The following is an 18,820-nucleotide window of genomic DNA, read 5'->3' as shown; positions in this document are numbered from 1 at the left end:
GGCACGTGGGCCGGCGACGCTCGACGCGACCCGTCCCTACGACAGGATGCAGCATATGATATGCATGTAGAGTATTCAGAGTACGTCGCGACGCAAATGAAAACGAACAAAGAAAGATAATTTCGAATTCGGACTAAATTCACGATAAAATGCTTTACATAGGGACGGAATTCTCGTTTGAGATTACATCAAGCCCCGTGGCACTTCAAGATCACGATTCCTTAAATCAATGCTACTTTCCAAACTCGCATTTAGATCCTCATTGATCCAAAAAGAAAATTTCAATTCATTTCCATAAATAGAACGAATCTTGGAATACTTATTTTTTCTCACCATATCTAACTTTTCCCATATAATTTCTCCTCTTTTTTTTTTTTTTTTTTGACATGCAAAATGTGGCTCCTTGCGGCCCTCGTCCGTTCTCTTTTTTGTTTTTTTCTCAATATTTCACAAATTTGATGCTTTGTAAACTTAGAATTATAAAAAAAATGTAACCCAACCACGAGTAGCGCAGTTGGTGTGCGTTATTTCTCATCGCTGATGTCAATGATTTGAACCATCTTATTGCTAAAGTATCATAAGTGGGGGCATTGGTGTTGGGGTCCTGGGTTAGCTCTCTCTATGTATTGACGTATAAATAACGGCTTGTGGCGAGACTCAGCGAAAGGGGGTTTCGATGGATCCTGGATATAAAAAAAAAAATGTAAATTAGTTCAATTAACCAATCCTAAAATCAGCATTATTATTAGGTAGATTATTGCTATTATTGCGATCGCTATATACTATCATTTATGCTGATGTCGATGTTGTTGTTGTTGATATTATTGAGAAAATTGGATATGCTTTTCCACGCGGTTTGAGTGTGTTTGCCGAGTCTTTCTTTTTTTCTAAGGTCCACTGCTAAAACGCCCACGATTCGCGCACCCAACTCCAGTTGTAGGAAAATACCCATTTTGCCGAAGCTCATATTTGATTCGGCAGATCTCGCGTACGAGACCGCTCGGGGGGTCGCTTCATGTTCTCCTACCTCAACAAACCATTCCATCAGTTGATGTTCGAATTAAAGAAAATAAAAATCTCTAATTTCTTATAAAGCGCAAACAAAATGTCGAAAGTCTATTCGCTCTGAAATGTATTGAAAATGAGGTTTTCCGGCTTTGTAATCCGTGTGGAATATTAATTCATAAATCACTCGATTTTAGACTGAGTTTATTTCGTTGAAAATTTCATGATAAATGAAAATATTTTTTATGGATACCATTTTGAAGGAAAATGGTCAATTCTTATTTACGATTAACTTCTTGTCAGGATGGGGAGTCGCTTTTTATTTTATTATTTTTGGTGCATGGAAAATGTTTTTCTGTATATCATTTAACCTTGTATGATAAAAAAATTTTGAAAAGTTGGAAAATAATTTTCTAGGAACAGCTTTTTAAATCAACGGGCTTCTTGTATCCGACAAAATAGTCGGGGAAAAATGTGAAAAGGTCAAATATCAATTCATGACACGATGTGTATGCATTAAATCGAGATATAAGAAGGACTTGTTGAGCTAACCCAATTACAGGTGGCCACATGATTGGACGAACCAAGCCTGTAAATCGACTTTGCACTCCCCCATTACTCCAAACTTTGTCCGAGATCCTGCAGGTAGAGAGACCGGTTTTCCCCTTGATTTGGACGGCTCAATGAGGCTGCCTCAGTGCACCTCCTTGATACGGACCACCAAAATTCTCATCTCGGATCTGACAATACACACACAGTCACACACATAAACAATTTTTTTCCCCTTAAAAAAAAAGAAAAAAGAAGAAGAAAGAAAATTTTGGGAATCTGCACCGATTCATCTCCCGGCCTGTCGGGACTTCGCCGGGTTCGATTGGTAAAAGGGCCACAGCGATGAACAGTGAACACCCATCTGCCGATCCCAAAAAGCAAACGGTCACAAAAAAAGAAAAGAAAAGAAAAAAAAAACAAAAGAGAACGAAAGAAAAGGGATCCGACCCGGACCCGCCACCGTCCGCCACGGTCAGTCGGAACAGAACCGACGGACGGGACGGAGGGACGGAGTGGCAGACTCGCAATTAACGCGGAAAAGCGAGGGCGAATGGTAGCTGGCGTTACCGTGTCGCTTTATGGCACGCCGCCGTGGTACTAGCAGCAACGCAGGAGGAGGAGGAGGAGGAGGAGGAGGAGAGCGAGAGGGGGGGCCGGCCTCGGAGACGCCGTCACATCTCGATGATGCGCACGATGCCGATGCAGCCTGCCGGCAGCAGATCGAAGGAATCCTGTAGGACGGGAATTCCCACGATCCACCGAGGGCACATCCGTCCTTTCGTCCCGCCAAGTTAAGCACCACCCCGTAATTAAAAGAAAGCTGACCCCCCCTCCGTTATTGCTCCGTTCCCGATGCAACAAAAGCCAAGCCGGGTCTCAAATTCAATTATCTCGTCCTGGCTCGCTTCTCACCCATCCCCCTTTTTCTCCCTTTTTCGCAATTTTTTTTCCTCCATTTTGCACCCAAAAAAAATAAAATTAAAACGTACCCACACAAAACACACCTCTTCTCTCTCTATCTCTTGTCCACTTTTTGTATTCGTTGGCTCTCTCTCTCTCTCTCTCTCTCTCTCGTTCTCTTTCTATCCTCTTCGTTTCTTTCTTCGCTCTCCGCACCTTCTGTCGCTCGCAGTATCCCCCAACCACCCCGCCGATTTCTCTCCCCGCGCGGCGAGAGTTCGCCGAATCTCTGGACCGAGCGACGGGAGTCTCTCCGGAAGGCGGGACTACTTCTGTACCGAGGAACCCGGCCGCCGCTGTATGTTCGCTCCGGCGGTGGGCTCGCCGCCGCTAATGCGGGTGATTCCGACGGCCGGGAGGAGGAGGAGCAGCAGCAGCGGAGAGGAAGCGCGAGAGTTCCCCCGGATGAGGAGGTGTTCTGATTTGATGTAGAGCGCCGACGAGGGAGCGGGACTGGCGGAAAAAGAAAATGCATGAGGCGTTGTTGCTGGATGAGCGGAGTTCGCTGACGAAGAAGAAGAAGTCGTCGTCCGAGGAGGAGGAGGAGGAGGGCGGGATTAGGGTCACGGTGGTCTCCGACAAGGACGGCCGGAAGCCCCCCCTGGAGCTCGTCGTGGCGCCCCCGATCGTCGTCAGCCGGAGCCGATCGCAGGCCGGGACCCGACGGGTCGCCCCGGCGGTGGCCACCGCCGCCGGGAGGGCCGTCGAGAAGCCTCTCCCCAACGGAGATCTATACATCGGGAGCTTCTCGGGGAATGCGCCGCACGGATCTGGCAAGTACCTGTGGGCCGACGGTTGCATGTACGAGGGCGAGTGGAGGCGGGGCAAGGCCTCCGGGAAGGGCAAGTTCTCTTGGCCCTCCGGCGCCACCTTCGAGGGCGAGTTCAAGTCCGGCCGGATGGAGGGCCTCGGGACCTTCGTCGGCGCCGACGGCGACACATACCGCGGCTCCTGGAACGCCGATCGGAAGCACGGCTACGGCCAGAAGCGGTACGCCAACGGCGACTTCTACGAGGGCACCTGGAAGCGGAACCTGCAGGACGGGCAGGGCCGGTACGTGTGGAGGAACGGGAACGAGTACGAGGGCGAGTGGCGCAACGGCGTGATCTCCGGCCGCGGCGTGCTGACGTGGGCCAACGGCAACCGGTACGAAGGGCACTGGGAGAACGGGGTCCCGAAGGGGAATGGCGTGTTCATCTGGCCAGACGGCGGTCGCTATTCCATCTCTTGGAACAAGGACTTGAAGATTCAGCAGCAATTGGAGGGGGCGTTCTACCCGGGCAACGGGAAGAGCAACGACGCGGCCTATGTCGCCGAGCATTTGATGCTCGCCACGATGCGGAAGCGGTCCTCCGTGGACGGCGCGAGGGGGAGCTTGACGGAGAGGAACTTCCCCAGGATATGTATTTGGGAGTCCGACGGCGAGGCTGGGGACATCACTTGCGACATCATCGACAATGTGCCGGCGTCCATCTTCTACCGTAACGGGATGGGGTTCGGCCACGACGGGTTTACGGATTTTAGGAGGGGACCTTGTTGTTTCAGTGACGATGCCAAGAAGCCAGGCCAGACGATCTCGAAAGGGCACAAGAACTACGACTTGATGCTCAATTTGCAATTGGGTATCAGGTAATTCGGCCGCTCGAATCTGACTGATGGATCTCGATTAATTTTGTTTCACGACCTTCTTCTGGATCATGGGGTTTTGATTTTTTGTCCAATTATTTCTTTTTTAGTTACTCTGTCGGGAAGCAGAGCGACCTGCGGGATTTGAGGCCGAGCGACTTCGATCCGAAGGAGAAGTTCTGGACGAGGTTTCCGCCGGAAGGATCAAAGGTTACGCCGCCCCATCAATCGGTGGAATTCCGCTGGAAGGATTATTGCCCAATGGTGTTCAGGTAAATTTGCACGGGAGCGTGATTTGGGGTTTTATGCTTTGCTTGGTGTGCAGTTTATTCAGTGTTTGATTTATCCTTAATGAATACTTCATATCTTTCTTGAAGTCTAGGTAATTATGACAACATTCGGTCGATGACTAGGGTCATCACTAGTTTTTCCCAAATCTCCTTTTCCCTATCCGCTATTTTCATCTGCTAAATAAATGGCTTGACATTTCAGGCACTTGAGGGAGCTGTTTCAAGTGGATCCTGCCGATTACATGGTAGCGATTTGCGGCAACGACGCATTGAGAGAGCTCTCTTCGCCGGGGAAGAGTGGCAGCTTCTTCTACCTTACCCAGGATGACAGATTTATGATAAAAACTGTGAAGAAGTCCGAAGTTAAGGTAAGCTTTCGCACTACTTCTGTGACTGAGCAAATACGCCCGGAAGGTGGAGCTTCTAGTAGATTGGAACTGAGTTTTGGAAATCTACGTTCAGGTGCTTATAAGGATGCTCCGTAGCTATTTCCATCATGTCCGCAAGTACGAAAATTCCCTGGTGACAAAGTTCTTCGGTGTGCACTGTGTCAAACCTATCGGTGGCCAGAAGGTATATGCTCTATTGAAGATATTTCAACCTTTATTGCCAGGCCTTTGTAAACTCCGGCCATTAAGTACTTACTTCTGATTCTATTGAAATCCAGACCCGGTTCATTGTCATGGCGAACTTGTTTTGCTCAGAATACCGAATACATCGGCGGTTTGATCTGAAAGGATCCTCCCATGGCCGCATGACAGATAAACCCGAGGAGGAGATTGATGAAACAACAACCCTGAAGGATCTCGATCTCAATTTTGTATTTCGCCTGCAACGGAGTTGGTTTCAAGAGCTCAAGACGTAAGTCTTGGTCATAATACGCCCTGGCCTTTCTATTAGTGAGCGAACCTAAAACCTTTTCCTTCTCCTGTATAGTACTTATGTCCTCTGAAATTTTGATCAGGCAAATCGAGCAAGACTGTGAGTTCTTGGAAGCAGAGGGAATAATGGATTATAGTCTATTGGTTGGTCTTCATTTTCGGGATACCAGCACGTGTGACAAAATGGGGTTGTCTCCGTTCGTGTTGCGAACTGGTAATTATTCATAATTCTTTTCTCAGTAACTATCTCTAGTTAGATCCATTATGTTTATAACAAAGAACATTTCATAAGGAATGCATTTGCCTTTGCAGGCAGAAAAGATTCTTATCAGAATGAAAAGTTCATGCGGGGCTGCCGTTTCCTTGAGGCAGAGCTACAAGACATGGACCGAGTTTTAGCTGGCAGGTATGATTTAAGACTCGTTGTTCTTTTGTCTCAAGTTCACCCTGGGAATGCCCCTTTATTTGACAAGATTCATGATTGATTTTTGTCATTTAAATCCAATTTATTGAGATTGGCCAAGCAATATTTAAGAGTAATTAAATCTAGCACGACTGTCTAGGGCAATCAATGGCCTTGGTAGTCTAAGCAATAGCTGTATGTGGGTCACGTCTGTTTCCTGTTCTGTCTTCATCTCTTGGGACAATGCTTGTGGACTACTGTTGGCTTCAAGATTGGGTTTGGGAATTTTTAATGATGGATCTTATGTTGTCCTATAGAATACTGATGAAGAGTTTCTATGCCCTTGCACATTGATTTCCATGTCGATTTTATTCCAATGAATTCGCTTCTTTTCATTCGAATCAGAAAACATGTAGCAGGACATCAATTGTACATGTGGTTGCTTTTTTTTTTTTTTTTTTTTTGGGAACAAATTTATAAATCATTCGTACTGAGATAAAAACTGAATTACTTTTCATCAGGAAACCCTTGATACGGTTAGGAGCAAATATGCCTGCGAGAGCAGAGAGGATGGCTCGGAGGAGTGATTTTGACCAGTACACTCAAGGGGGCGTGAGCCATTTGACGCCTTCACGGAACAGCGAGACATATGAGGTTGTTCTATACTTCGGCATCATCGACATCCTACAGGATTACGACATCACCAAGAAGATAGAGCATGCATATAAATCCTTCCAAGCTGATCCCACCTCTATCTCGGCGGTGGATCCAAAACTCTATTCCAAGAGATTCCGGGATTTTATAGGAAGAATCTTCATAGAGGAAAGGTAGCTGCTGGAGGGAAAGGGAAGTGAATGGAGAAAGGAATAGACTTGCGGATGAACCAAGGATCGTCACCACATGAACCCTGGAGCGGCAATTAAGATTCATGGTGGATCCTTCGGAGGTTCGGAGTGCGAGAGTCTGTAAATTGGAGGCGTCACCGCCGGTGCAGAATTTGATGCCGTGGGTAAGCACCTCATCACACGCTGGGTCCGTGGATGTTCGGCTGAATTTTGATTAAATCAGTCATTGTGAAGGGAAAAGGGGGAAGGGCAAATACTTGTACATTGGTTGGGGATGGGAGGGGTAATTTCGTTTTTCTTTTTTCCCTTCTATTATTTATTTTCCCTCGCTATTTTTGATTTTTTTTTTTAATGTGTTTCTTCTAGAAATTTTGTGGGCAAGGGCAACCAAGGACATGTGAAGATTTTGAAAAGGGTGGGGGGGGATGGTATAGGTAAGAGAAAATGTTTTCCCCAGAGGAGTGAGGGATTCAAAAAAAGAAAAAAGAAAAATGGGAGGAGACCGTGGAATAAGGAATTGTACAGGTCATAGAGATTTATGATGAGGAAATTAAAAAAAAAAAAAAAAAATGAATTGTTATTATTATGGTGAGATATTTTCCCAGCCAGAATTACTTTTGAACCACACTCACACTCCAATCACCAAACCGGGGTGGTCCACCCCCACCGCACCTCTCTCTCTCTCTCTCTCTCTCTCTCTGTGTCTGTGTCTCTGTTGTTGATGTGTGTTTTGTATATTTATGAAGAAAGAAAGAAAGGAAGGAAGGAGCATGGGAATGGGGTCATTGGCTTTTCCTTTTGCAGAGGAGAGAAGAAGAGGTTAAGGGCATGAAAAGCAGAGAAAGCTAACAAAGATGCGCTTCTGCTCCCCTCCTCCCTTCACTTTCTTTACCCTCCCTCCCTCTCTCTCTCTCTCTCTCTCTCCTCTCCCTCTCTCCCTCTCTGCCCCTCCATCTTTTACTGTGTACAATTGCATTATGTTTTTCTTCACTGCTTTTTGGCCCCCTTCAAAGTTCAAATGCAATCCTTGAGTTGCCAATCAAACTCAAAGCCTGTCATCATCACGAGCCCACAATGCCGTGTCGTTTCTGGGTAATTATCGGATTGTATTCCGAGTTATGAAGCGCCATCTTGCTTTACATTGATTTGAGGGGAGGGGAGGGGAGGGGAGGGTAGCGTTGTCATATTGGGAGGAGAGGGAGGGATGATAGCAGAACGTGGTGCATAGGGTTTCGTGCGAGGGGGGGGCGCTTTCCTTTCTTTGCTTTCTTTTTCTCTTGTTTGCTTTTCTCTTTTGCGTTCCTGTTTTTGTTTTTTGGGGTGTGAGGATGCCACTGCAGAGGTCAAAGTCTGATGCAGAAGTAGTCCCCGCCCCCAGCTCCACACAGTACACTCCTGCTCTCTTTTTGACCCCATGTTCTCTCTTTTTGGGTCCACCTACCGTGTCAAAAATAAAAAAAAAGAAAAGAAAACCAACTTATTATTATTTTATTTTTTAAATTGGAGGCAATTTCTTGGGCGAAAAAAGTTAAATTGGAGGGACAAAAAATGCGATCGGAAGGAAAACTCAAAAAAAAGGAAAAAAAGGGCATTCGAAGAACAAATTCCTAAGTACTGCATCTTCTATTCTAACTTTGTCCTTTCGCTCTTCTTTGGACAATAATTTGGGAATAGCCACGTAATCTCTTGACTTTTTAAAAACAAAATAACCAGATATCTATGTTGTCAATCGTCAAATAATGTATGATAAGACGATGAGTCGATATATAAGAAAAGAATTTTTTTTTAAGTTAATAATTTAATAAGTACTGTTGAGACACTTATTGACAATATTGTCATCTTATTAAATTTCAAACCCAAAGGAATTTACAATAAATAAAAAAATGAAGAAAGGTTACACTCATTGATTTTAGCCCAAATTATTGTCTCCTCTTGGCAAGACGGTCGATCCTTTCCCTAATCTCCTCCTCAATTCTTTCAAGACATAACCTTAGGAAACTAGCAAAACCATAGATATCTCAATCCTCTGTTTCAATGTGAGGTTAGCCCCCCAACCTTGAGTTGTTAGGTCGAAAAGTCATCAAATTTGGGTCAAAAGCGATAGAACACAATTAAACAACAACCGGGGCAGGCACAATTTCTAGTTCATACCTAATTAAGTGGAAAACAGTGGTACGACCTTGATTAACGATTTCTCCAGTGAAATCAGCCACAACCTTCTTTTTTAGAAGGTCTAAATGAAATGGACCCAACAGTATCTTTTCGCACATCTAAATAGATGTCCCCATCCTGCTGCTGCCAAAGGACCACAATTGACTACTCCTTCAAAATAGAGAACTCCAATTCTAGGATCGATCGCTGACGCAATCGATTCGATATCGTGTGTATTTGGAGCAACTCGTACTCTCTTCTTTTCGAGTTTTTTTATGGTGTTTTTGGCCATATGTTACTTTAGTTTGTACCAAAAGATTTGAATATTTATATTTATACTATACGGGCGCTTTTTATTTTTTTGGGGCATATTTTATGGTGGGTGGACTCCACGTGGTGATGGCAATAGGGTGATGCTGTGGCAGACTTGTCAGCCACATGAAAATAAGGGTCGATTTATAAAACTTGGGATTTGTATAAGAAGGGTAAAGATTTTGAAGTATTTGACCGGAGGAGGGGGCCTCGAAAGACGAAGCTAGGGGAAGATCTTTTAAGATCCCCTTGCCTGCCTCATTGCTGAACTCTATACCGTTTTGGTTTGTCCTTATATATTATTCTATTTTCTTTCCAAGAAATAAAGAAACTGCGCGAATCGATGGGGAAACTCTTTCCTAGGGCAAAGATTATGTAACGAGATTGTACTCTTCTCCCTAGAAAGTGGAGGCCTTCTTACCACTAAACTAATGTGGTAATTCATTAAAAAAAAATTTGGAGTTCTGGAATCCGAAAAGAAAACCAAATATAATATTCGGTTGCCCCGAATTTGGAAACCTTGACATCCATATAAATCCTAGAACAATTGTTAGGTACATTTCATTGATGAAAAATGGGGGGAATAGCTTTTGGCCAGTCATGACATTGACTTGTTTAGAGTTAGAACAAGTATATCTTGGTCCAATGCATTGATGACTCTTCTATATATACAATTAGCATATTGAGAATTGAATTGCTCTCAATAAAATACATTTAAAAAGTATTGCAGAGTCACTTATTAACGATATCTTTTATTCCTTATTTTTATCTTTTGATCACCTCGAATTTCGTGTTAAATTGCCAATTCGCCGTAGAAGTCTCGCTTTTTTGGTAAATAGACCGACTCTTCTATTTAGAAATTGTTTCAACCAAAATTTCAAGGATAAAGTCGATGTGGCTAATTCTTTTTTATTTTTTCTTTGGAATTAGTTTTCCCGCAAAGACAACATTTCATGTTGTGTATGTAAGTACTCGAATTTGAAGTGTCTTTATTAGCACTTATAAGGTGAGTGAATGAGATTTTTTTTTCCTCTAAAACCTTCTAAATTAAGAAACCTTATTTGAAGACTAGAGAATCCAAGAGATGAGGAGTATGGTGGAAACCACCATTGGAACTGGAAGTATCCAAGATGAGCCAAGATTAAAAGTTTGCGAAAATTGATTAGAGAATCCATTCTGGTGGCCCCCAATCCAGAATGATAATTCCCAACTATGATGAAAGGAAGAAGGGTGAAATTCCCAGATTTGCATATGATTTTAAAAAATGACGAGAGACCCCTCACCATCTTGACAACATCGTTCTGCGACATCAATTGGACTGAAGGATTAAGAGGGTCAATTCCCTAACCTCCTTTTTCCCCCCTCCTATTTTGCTACAAACACAACAAAAACTATCATTTTTTTTCCCAAAAGATTTCAATGATCATAAATTCAAAAAAGTAACTTAATATCACTTCTCTCTCTCCCTCTCTCGAGTGTAAAACGTGTAGTCCGCTGATTTTGCTCAATGTCAATTCAATCAGCCGAGCTTTACATTGAGGCAAAGTCATCATAGTCCCAAGTGACTCTAATTAAGATGGTGATCCATCTTGAATATTTATTCATTTGTCGACTATAGCGGGACCCCTTTGCCAACTTTGTAATAGACAGTAGTTTCTAGAAGGGAGGAAAAATGAGGCCAATTTCATATTTTTGCATAAACCCCTCTTTAACTTTGCACTTTTTGCATAAACCGCTTTGTATATCCTGGAGTTTTTATTTCCTCGGTATATTTTTGACTAACCGAGTCAAAAAAGCTACAAAATAATACATCAATTTCCCATAGAATAGACGGTAAACAACGACTCCGGGCTCATCGACCGCGTAAAGTCGTCTAACAATGCTACATCGATGTGTCTACATCTATTTAACCAGAATCATCTGTCATTTTGGTTTTTCTAGATGGAAGCCTGTCGAGGCCAATTGATGCGACCAGCGCATCTCAAACGTCCGAAACACACGCGGACAAAATTGAAATCTGGCTTGAACTCGAAATTTTGGCTGAGAAACAGCAACTGGATGATGGCTTCCGTGTCTGTCTGGGGGGTTTTACTTTTGATTTGATTTGATTTGGAGGGGCTTTTGGGGACCGGAGATTGAAACGCGGTGACAAAATTGAAGGTTATTAAATGAGGGAGCTGTACTGGTTGTCTTCGCCTCCGTAGACAAGATTAGCCGTCACCATAAATGTCTAGGCCTGCTCATTCCTCGCTAGCAGCGCGTCGCTACCCCCTTTGGGAATTTGCAGCTTGCATCTCTCTCTCTCGCTCTCTCATTCCTGTCTCTCGCAATTCCCATCATTTTCAGTTCCGGAGCGCCAACTCCCCCCAACCAAAAAGGAAAATCTTTATTGCACTCCTATCATATGCGATTGGCCCCAGAAGTTATTTATCAAGCAATTAATGAAAATAAATTTATTTCGTTAGACGTTTTTGTTATTTATTAAACACTTTTAAAGAAGTTTTGCCAAACTGAAAATACTTTTATTTTCTTCCCATCAAACTCAATTAGTGCGTTTTCATGTCATATACAATGAGTTCATTGAAATGAGAATATTTGTTTGTTAGGTATGATTAGTTAGGGTCGCAATGAGTGCGTTGAAATAAAAATATTTGTTTACTTGCTTGTATCGTGTTAAGTAATTCATATCTCAAAAGACGAAGAATTTCACATGAAATGCACTCCGAACACTCATTGATAGACCCACGTTCATTATGCGAAAATAGAAAAAGAAGAGATGAACATAAATGTTCCTTCTCGTGTTTCGTTAGAATGTCTTATTATGACTGCAACGCAACCCTGTGAAATGGAGCCTGAAGGGTCAACGGAAACAGCTATTACACGTGATGAGAAAAGCCTTTCTAAATCCAGCAAATGGACAAACCCACTTGTGTTGGTGGAGAATTTAAGCCCTGAACTCCTATTTTCCGTGCGACGCTCCTCTAGAAACGATGGAAATTCACTGTGAACTTGGTACCGTAGATTTCACTTTCAATAAGATCGATCTCCTGGAGCGAAGAAACTGTTGATTGAGTTGATGTTTTGGTACTCAGGAGCATTTGGAATTGACGATAAGAAACAGTTAAATAAAATTCTATAGTGTCGGTCTCTGAATTTCTTTTCTAGTTGATTACCTAATGAGCAATGATGCACATCCGTTGGTAAGACATTTGTGGACAATTGATCAAGATATTGGAGCCTAATTCAGCCCTCAAGATCACGCTGATTCGACTAAGACTGATATCTAAGTCATCCATGCATACTTTTTAAGGACTCGTATGGTATTGAGAAGTGTTGACAGATTATGGATCTTGTGCCTGTTCCATTCCCCAAATCGAAAGTAGTAATTCAACTAGAATACAATTTGAAGGGAGGAAATTTTAGATTGAACATAGCATGATCTAGATTTTGGTGGCACACAATATATATGAAAATCCTTCTGTTCCAATTAAAGTTAATTTTTTTAGCCGTTGCTTCAAGTAAAGCAAATGAATTTTCGTGGCTTTTAAGTCATATCCCAATGAATATAGCTGCAAACAAAGAGCTTGTATTCCTCTTCGTCTCTGAACCAAAGTTGCAATAAGATGCCGAGAAAGTAGTCTCAATGCAGAAGCTGAGAAGGCTGCTAGTCATCGACATGCTGGTTCCACTGAGCCAGTCAGGCATTAGCATAATTTCGCATGAGTTTCATTGTCGGATTTAATACTCCCCAGGATGGACAGGCTTTGGGAACCTGCTTGTCTGACGCATTATCGAGCAGAAGTTCCATCGACCGTTGCTGCACTGAGGAAAAGAGAAAAACAAAGATGGAAATGTACAGCAGCATCGAATAGAAAGATGATGCGTTGACCCGTTTTGGAACAACGCCTTTGGACGTTTCCGGCATTCCACGAGTGGATAAAAATACCAGGCACTCTTACCATAGCTTGTCTCAGCCGTTTGATATAGATTTTTTTTTTTCCGACAATTACATCAATAATTCTACAACTTTTCGTAATAATATACTTGAGTGTTAAAACTCTTTTTTCTGAATTTACCCATTCATTGAAAATAAACTTTCCGCCTTCCAAAAAAAGTCTAATAAATGCGAATGCCAAACTTTTATTTGAGTTGAAGGTTGAGTGGGCATAAACATTTCCTCTAAAAACTTTAGGCTTATATCGAGTCAAAGTCGAGCAACTTGATTCTCTTTATTAACGAAGTGTCAAATGTTTCCATTTTTTTGTCCCTTTTTTTTCTGTGCCTCCACGCTCATTTGCAGGGGCACAATCAATCGGTCAGGTGTCCATCTCGTGATCCACTGAATAAAGCAAAGGGCGAACGGGGCGCAATGATTTTAGGGTTTCCTCCACACACATTCTCATGCAACTGAGATTTACGCCATGCATGCCTCTGCTGGAAATAATGTACGTGCGATGTGCATGGATCGATGAACCGTCCACCTAACTTTCATCCGCCAACCATTATTTTCTTTCTTTCCCTTTTGTGTTTTAGAAGCCCGATGGTGGCCATTATGCGTAATCTTATGATGTTGTCACTCAAAAGCCGAACATCCCGCATGAGCGAGAGGATGCTAGTGAATTATTTTGTCAAGTAGTTTGCCCTAGAAGGGTTTCATTAGCATGCCAAGAAGTAGATGCAAGTTTCCACAACCCTAGTCTTCCGGGAGATAAACATAAACAAATGTTGCCATGCCGCCTAGCTCGTAGGTTTGGTAATATCGGCATCGTTTACATGTGTTTCTTGAGATTGTAGTTGGGGCGGCAACAAGGTGTTGCTTTCTCGAACCCTTTCACGATACGCCTCCCCAGTTTAGGTAATCATGTACGATAAACAAGGACTCGGGCTTTTTAAAATTCTGTATTACATCGGATCCAAGTCAAAGGGATATATGTATTTCATAAGTTTAATTATCTCAAGAACGAGTCAAGAGTGATAAATACGGAATATATATTCCCGAATGCTCTTCCATGCAGGCCAGGTCATACGAATGAGATACTCATAATGTCAATTCTATCACACTGGCAAAACAGAGAGGGAACAGAAACTTAATAGTAATGCAAAAAAGTGATGGAGAAATCAACGAGAGTGATTGCGATGATAGGAACCTCTCATAAGGGCTTTGACACCGCGCCAGGTAATATTTTGTCGGCAAAAGATTAAGTTATTGATTCCATCTCTTACTTGGAACTAAATGCCTTCGGAAACGGAGTATGCCGGAAACCCTTGATTGCATATTGTATGTCCACCTGTTAACAGATTCTCTAAATTAATCTCGAGCAAGATAGAATCTTCCCAATAAAGTTGTGATCTTCAGATGGAACAAAGCATTACGAATCTGTCGACACGAGATGATAGAGCTTGATTTTATATCAATTTTGACTGGGCCAAGATAGAGCCTCGGACTGAGACTACACATGTGCAAATGGAGGATCTGCATGGGCACCAAAACAAAGATCACCAATTGTGCGCCTTGGCGGGGCAGTCCACCATAACCACCACACTTAAGTAGAGGTAGGTCCATGAACATTAATAAAATCAATAACATGGTCCTAAGTGGATCTCCTTCTCATATGCTTTATAACTTAAAAGGGACATATATCAAATCAAGCAGTACATAAAGACCTAATCAACTCTTGAGAATCGTCACTTTTTATGTTTAGGTCATGACATGGTCAGGTTGAAACTATTCCTAGACAAATTGCGGTACATATAAACATAAACATTCGAGATTTCGGTCATTTCTCTATAGATTTAAGTCGGTGGATGAACGCCGATTCACTGTTCATTAAGTGAATTAGGTAATTGGATGTATGATGTGGATGTATTAAATGTGGGGCGGCCAAAGTGTCTGGAAAAAGCTACGGATCATTTCCAACATGAGGGGCTCGTTTGTAGGGGACAACTTCGCTCCTTCATTATGAACTACTTTCGTCCAGAAATAATTGCCGACCTGTATGATGGAGAATAAGGCAATAAAAAGGAAGAAAAAAAGAAGATAGTAGCTGAAACCATATAATTATACTGTCCCCAGCTACTTTTTTAAAGAGGCATATATTATTGTTCTCATCTTATATACTGGGGTAGAGTAGCTGATTGGAGGAGGACTTCCTTTATAAGAGACTGTCACTCAGAGAGAGTTATAGCTAAAAGATTGTTCTTTTGTGTTCTCTCTCCGTAACCAAGAATACACCACATCTGTATTTACGTACTGAAAAAGGCATTGCTTGGTTATACCCGGAGCTAACTAGATTTTAGAAGGAGAAAATGCATCAAAAGTCCTACGTACTTGGTCCAATATTCAATCAAATTTTTAACATTTGAGAATGTATAATCTGAGTCCTGCATGTTTGAGTCTTGTACAATTAAGTCATTCCGGCAACCACTCGGATAAATTTCTTGACGTGGCATGTTGGAACATTATGTGGTGCCTCATCAAAAGGGATTTTTTTTTTCTTAAATAATAATGAGTACAAAAAGAAAAGCCCAGAGAAAATAATCGAAAAAAATTTAACAAGGAAAAATCAAAGAAAATCAAGTTAGAGAGAGTGGAATAAATTGTCCAAAAAAGTCATAAACATATTATACAACGATTAATTCAATATTAAACTTTTAATTTTGCCAATTTAATCATAAACCTTTTAACCATTTACCAATGTGGTTCTTTCAACCAATTTGCCTAAAATATCTAATACGGACACCGACCATTCTACGTGGCACAACTGGTTAGCACTGATGTGGATTATCGGATCGGCGATTTCTAGCCAAAATTGGTTAAAGAAATTATATTAAAAAATTATCAAAAAGTTTAAAGCTAAATTAACAAAATTGAAAATTTTAAACACTAAATTGACTATCGTGCAATAGTTTTAAGATTTTTATTCGACAGAGCAATGTAAGGGAAGGGGTGCTCTGAGGCCAACCCCATGTCATCGGCCAGAGCTTCTGAGCCCTCCTCGTGCAGTGGTGCTTGGTGGTGGAGCCACTGCAATACAGGGGTGCGAAACCTTGCTCACATCTACGCTAGGCGAGGGCTTACATGCCCTAGCTTGCATGGAGCAAGGGTTGCTGACCCTCACCGGTGATGTGGATGAACAAGCAGGTCTCATTCTCTCCCTCTTCGGTTAGTTCGTTTTTCATTTCATTTTTTAACTCTTGACCTTTTATTTTAGTTTTAAGAAAAAAGCTTTTTTCGTTAATGTTTAATTTTTGGTTTTTCCTACCGTGGCGCCACATCAACGCCACATCGAGCCACGTATCCGTAAAATAATTAAAAGGAAATCCCGTGCTGGATCTTATTGTGCCACATTACCAAGTTTGGCCATGTGCTTATTGGAAGGACTGAATTGCACCCATAATGAATGTTTAGAATTTGATTTCACAGATTCAAACATTGAGGACTTTTAGAGCGATCTCGCCACCTAAAAGCACGTAAGAACTTTCATGTGAGATTCGTTTTCTACGAATGTTCACGTTCATTGTGAAAACGACATTCCGCAAGTAAGAAATCTCTAAATTCTTTGTCTGACATTATGATAGGAAGAGAGCATCTTTCCACGGTTCAGCCAGAATTTGCTGCCAATTAGCTGGTCGCCCGTGGAGAAAGCGACGGAACTTAAATGTTGGGATAAAGGTCATCAGGGCAAACACGTAGACGAAATATCGGTCACTAGATATGAACGGAAGCAATTATGAACAGTAATGTCGTGGATCGCGACCGCCCCCTGTTCCTTCCAATTAATGGGAAAGGTACCTCGTGACAAAAACGAGCCACCCCCATTGACTTTTACAATTCGTACCTAAAGGTGAATGAAAAGTCACCACTAATTAGGGCTAGATCGATGTTCATAATGGGTGCTAACACCCCCCTAGGGTTTTAAATCTTATGTTTGGCAGGCTAGAATGGCAAAAGGCGCTGACATTCGCCAATCGCAACGTAGGGATGAACTAAAGTCGGTATCGCATTTGACAAACCTAGCAAATGATGGAAATCATGTAGTTTGGTTTGGTTTCAATAAGTAAAAGGTGTCTGGTTTGGTTTGGTTTTAATAAGTAAAAAGTGTCTGGCTTTGATTTTTAAATCGAGCCAATGCATGTTCTATGGGATTGACTTATCCGTTAAGAATCCGATTTGAGTGTCTGATAGTTAGGCGCATTCTATGTGTTCGATTCTCTACGCACCATCGAGTGCAAGCAATTCCATATCTAGACCATCCATCATGGTTCAAGCTCGCTTCATGGCCCATCGTTTATCTGTTTAAGATGGAGCTTTTCGTCAAATATACACATTGGCATGGCTTTCTATTAAATTTAATCAGATCAAGAAGTTGATTATAAATGTTTTATATCATGTTACACATACATATCTATTAAAATAATAATAATAATAATGTCATATGAGTAAAAATATTGAAATCGCATACTAAAAGTCACGTTTCATGTACAATTGAGGCATCTAGTTAAACGAAATAAAATAAGATCCGGTACCTATTCAGTTGCGTGTTTCAACTTTCCATGATGACGTGGCGATATATGCATCCAAACGTATGAGTTAAGATGAGTACAGCCATAGTAATTGAGGATTTTGTCCTCTAGTCTCACCAAGCAAAATTTGTCAGATAAATCTTAAATCCGTCGGTACGAATTTTAATTCAATTATAAATCTATTTGATATATCACGTAGAATGGCTAGTAACAACTCAATCGCTATGTCAATAATTTTCAATAAAAATTAAATGAAAAATTATATTAAAATTTCATATAAGGATTCATAATTGAATTGGCAAAATTTTGAAATGTTCAAAACTGAATAATTATTCGTACAATAAACTTAGAAATAATTAGGTAAATCGCTTTTTCAAAAGTCATGCCACATTTGATGGCCTATAATCGCAAGAACATGCCTCGTGAGTGTTTGAACATGTGAGGTGTGTTTCCTATCTCGAAAATCTCACCTGGATATCAACTTTTTGGTAACTCGTCATGTGTCTATCAAGTTGACCGCCATGACTTGAATTTAAACGTGTCGTCATGCGCCCATCCAAAGATCCTAGACGAGAAAGATAAACGACGGTTTTCACCTACATCCAAGACAATAATTTAAGACCATGGCGCCTGATTTTTTCGACCTAATCAAGACACACTTTTCTTAGGCCTTAACAGCCGTACATATGGAAAACATAAGAAAAAAAGGGCGAATTCCCCACTCCCTCTTTTCAACTGGGGGATATAAAGTTGGCCCGTCGATGAGAAAATTCACGACCCCAACAACGCCGTCCACCCAAAAAAGGGCCGTGCGCATCCTCCAAACTCTTCAATTAAGGAAGGTCCCTATCATGTCCAACATGCGGTTCCCGCCCCGGCAGACAATTGCCAAACCCTTCCCTTCTCCTATACGACTCCTGTCCTAATTTGTTTCTCGGGTAATTATGTCGCTAATTAGTTTATGACCTTTATAATTAACGAACTGACGTGGTTAAGACCCTGTGAGTAGTTCGCGTCTTTGGGTAGTGCAAGACAATGCTAATCATATTGTCTGCAGTTGCGAAAAGATACGAGGACATCCGGCGTTTTATAATGCTGAGTGGGTCGTCCACGATTCCGCTCTTTGGCCTTTCATATTGGAGGAAACGCAGACTGATATTCTTCGATATTTACCGGAGCCATACATGTCTTTAGATATTTTAGCACATCCAAAAAAGGCGACGTCGTTAGTCTGCCTCTACTATTTAAGTCGAGTTGATGATAACGGTCGGT

At 41.9% G+C, this 18,820-nt stretch overlaps 1 protein-coding gene across 1 annotated transcript; it reads left to right on the top strand.

Moving 5' to 3' along the window:
- The first annotated feature begins 2,581 nt into the window (after positions 1-2,581).
- Positions 2,582-7,158, top strand: LOC104450470 (phosphatidylinositol 4-phosphate 5-kinase 1). The gene is made up of 8 exons (XM_010065037.3): positions 2,582-4,146; positions 4,254-4,415; positions 4,636-4,801; positions 4,896-5,006; positions 5,101-5,294; positions 5,398-5,528; positions 5,627-5,720; positions 6,239-7,158. The coding sequence occupies exons 1-8, from the start codon at positions 2,987-2,989 to the stop codon at positions 6,546-6,548; spliced, it is 2,328 nt and encodes a 775-aa protein (XP_010063339.1). The 5' UTR covers positions 2,582-2,986; the 3' UTR covers positions 6,549-7,158.
- The last annotated feature ends 11,662 nt before the right edge of the window (positions 7,159-18,820 follow it).

This window comes from Eucalyptus grandis, chromosome 6, assembly GCF_016545825.1.
Source record: "Eucalyptus grandis isolate ANBG69807.140 chromosome 6, ASM1654582v1, whole genome shotgun sequence".
NCBI classification, from domain to species: Eukaryota; Viridiplantae; Streptophyta; class Magnoliopsida; order Myrtales; family Myrtaceae; genus Eucalyptus; species Eucalyptus grandis.
Note: the sequence above shows the minus strand (reverse complement) of the source record. Positions and strands in the feature narration are given on the sequence as shown.

Excerpts from the sequence above, each read along its gene's own strand:
- LOC104450470 (XM_010065037.3), top strand. The coding sequence starts at position 2,987 with ATGCATGAGGCGTTGTTGCTGGATGAGCGGAGTTCGCTGACGAAGAAG. Across the intron at positions 4,802-4,895 it reads TGAAGAAGTCCGAAGTTAAG|GTGCTTATAAGGATGCTCCG; the intron begins GTAAGCTTTCGC and ends ATCTACGTTCAG. Across the intron at positions 5,721-6,238 it reads GACCGAGTTTTAGCTGGCAG|GAAACCCTTGATACGGTTAG; the intron begins GTATGATTTAAG and ends ACTTTTCATCAG.